This window comes from Ricinus communis, chromosome 8 (assembly GCF_019578655.1).
Source record: "Ricinus communis isolate WT05 ecotype wild-type chromosome 8, ASM1957865v1, whole genome shotgun sequence".
Classification (NCBI taxonomy): Eukaryota; Viridiplantae; Streptophyta; class Magnoliopsida; order Malpighiales; family Euphorbiaceae; genus Ricinus; species Ricinus communis.
Genome location: NC_063263.1, coordinates 14,243,714 through 14,246,494, shown reverse-complemented (window position 1 = coordinate 14,246,494; position 2,781 = coordinate 14,243,714). Strand labels below are relative to the sequence as shown.

General features: G+C 34.4%; 1 protein-coding gene across 1 annotated transcript; it reads left to right on the top strand.

The window, feature by feature from the left end:
* Positions 1 to 333: 333 nt before the first annotated feature.
* Positions 334 to 2,163, top strand: LOC8277592 (cytochrome P450 94C1). The gene has a single exon (XM_002529012.4). The coding sequence runs from the start codon at positions 458 to 460 to the stop codon at positions 1,955 to 1,957; it is 1,500 nt and encodes a 499-aa protein (XP_002529058.1). The 5' UTR covers positions 334 to 457; the 3' UTR covers positions 1,958 to 2,163.
* The last annotated feature ends 618 nt before the right edge of the window (positions 2,164 to 2,781 follow it).

Here is a 2,781-nt window from a genome sequence, read left to right as displayed (position 1 = left end):
ATTAAAATATATTAAATTAAAAAATAGAAAAGAAGGAAATATTGTACTACTGTGTGTAGGGGCAGAAAAAGAGACAACTTTTGTCGGACCTAACGCAAGTCGCCGTAGTTGTAGTAAGTGATTTGGCAACGAGCACGTGCTTGAATAAAAGCTATTGGATTTTTGCGCACGTGTTCTTCATGCACTTAATTAATTTTCTCTTAACTATCAACAGCTAGCAAAATTTAAAAGAAAAAAAAAATTCAACTAAATTTTGTTTTTCATTTTGAATTTTCAATAAAAATTAATAACTTTTAAACCTTATATAAAGGTAGCCACAGCCTTCATTTTCCCTCAACTTACTACCCACTTAACCACTTCCATTTTACCTTTCTTTCTGCAGCTGATACTTTTCTTTCATTAATTCTCTCTTTCTTGAATCTTGATTGATTCTGTTTGATCACCCTTTTCTTGTTCAATGGAGCAGTTTGATGGTCTGGGATCAATTTCTGGTGTTTTTAGCTTGCTTTTCTTTGGTTTTACCTTACTGTTCTCTCTTTTTTCTTTGTTAATCTTTCTGCTGAGGCAAAAACCATGGTGTAATTGTGACATTTGCAAGAGTTATATCACTGCCAGTTGGGCTAAAGAGTTTGTTAATCTTTGTGATTGGTATACTCATCTACTCAAAAAATCACCAACTGGTACAATTCATATCCATGTTCTTGGCAATATCATTACTTCCAATCCTGAAAATGTGGAGTATATTCTCAAAACCAACTTTGAAAACTATCCAAAAGGTAAACCTTTCTCTGCTCTTTTGGGTGATCTTTTGGGTAGAGGTATTTTCAACGTGGATGGTGATTCTTGGAGATTTCAAAGAAAAATGGCCAGTTTAGAATTGGGTAGTGTTTCTATAAGAATGTATGCTTTTGAGCTCATAATGAGTGAAATCAAAAGCAGGCTTATTCCTCTCCTGTCTTCAATTTCTTGTGACAAAGATCAACAGGGTATTGATTTACAAGATGTGTTTAGAAGATTTTCTTTTGACAACATTTGCAAATTTTCTTTTGGATTAGACCCTGGTTGTCTAAAACTGTCTCTACCCATTTCTGAATTCGCACTTGCTTTCGATACTGCATCAAAGTTATCAGCAGAAAGAGCACTAGCAGCATCCTCAATGATATGGAAGATGAAAAGGTTCTTAAACATAGGATCAGAGAAGAAACTCAAAGAAGCAATACAGATGGTGAATGAACTCGCAGAAGGAGTGATTAATCACAGGAGAAAAGAAGGATGTATGGATAACAAAGATCTCTTATCAAGGTTCATGGGATCAATCAATGATGATAAGTATCTTCGTGATATTGTCATTAGTTTTCTTTTAGCAGGTCGGGACACTGTTGCTTCAGGTTTGACAAGTTTCTTTTGGCTCTTGTCAAAACACCCACAAGTTGAATCGGCAATCAGAGAGGAGTCAGACCGGGTCATGGGATCGAGCGAAGAGCTTACAAGCTATGAACAATTGAGAGAATTGCATTATCTGAATGCTGCTGTTTATGAAAGCATGAGACTGTTCCCTCCTGTTCAGTTTGATTCAAAATTCTCTCAAGAAGATGACATATTGCCTGATGGTACATTTATTAGAAAAGGCACTAGGGTTACATATCATCAATATGCGATGGGAAGGATGGAGAGAATTTGGGGTCAAGATTGTCTTGAATTCAAACCTGAAAGATGGTTAAAGAATGGTGTTTTTGTGCCTGAAAGCTCATCCAAGTATCCTGTTTTTCATGCTGGATTTAGGGTTTGTTTAGGAAAGGAAATGGCATTAGTAGAGATGAAAAGTGTAGCTCTTACTATGATCAGAGCATTTAATGTTCGGGTTGTGGATCCAAATCAAGTTCCAAGATTTTCCCCAGGTCTCACCGCCACCATGAGAGGTGGTTTACCAGTGGTGATTCAAGAAAGGGAAACATGATCCATCTTAGGGCACCATTGTTCATTAGGCCATGCATAGCCAGTAAATCATGTGGGGCCTGATAGAATAATGTACATATAGAATGTGCTGTTGATCCCCCAATGGATCAAAACAAATTTTAGCATGTGCCCTTGAATTTGGTGACCATTTTCTGTACATATATCTTAATAGTATTAATTAGTACAACTGTTGCACGGTTCCTTTTATATCTATTAATTTTTAGGCATTTTTCTTTCTTCTTCTTGGGTAGGTTTAGAATTAAGTGTAAGCTTTAAATATTTTATACAAGTACATATTGAATGGTTTAATTTCTCTTCTCTTTAATCAGTAGACAGTTGCACTTTTCATCTGCCAATGCACATTAAGTCTAATTTATGGTGCTTTCTATCCAAATCTCATTCTCCTATGCAGGCAGGTCTCTGAGAAATGGAGCTATCTAAGCTGTAACTCTTGCATATCTAGAAGATATCAGTTCATCAATTAACACGTTGGTAATTAACAAGTATAAATGCTAAAAGAGTCTGTAATTACAGTATAATATTAAATAATGGGATAATATTAAACAAGTAAAAATCCTGGCCCATAAAACTATTACACTGGATAAAAGCTTTTTAGGAATAATTATAAATACCTAACTTTATTTTAATATATGTTTTTGTTTTTATTTTTATTTTTAAATAGGCCAGTCAATCAAATTACGGTTAATATGTCTATGGATGGAATATAAAAATGACATATCAACTCTTTGACTAATTTATATACTATTAAGATAACAAATAACTAATAAAAGAGCTATTTTAATAGAATGGATATAAAGATGAGGG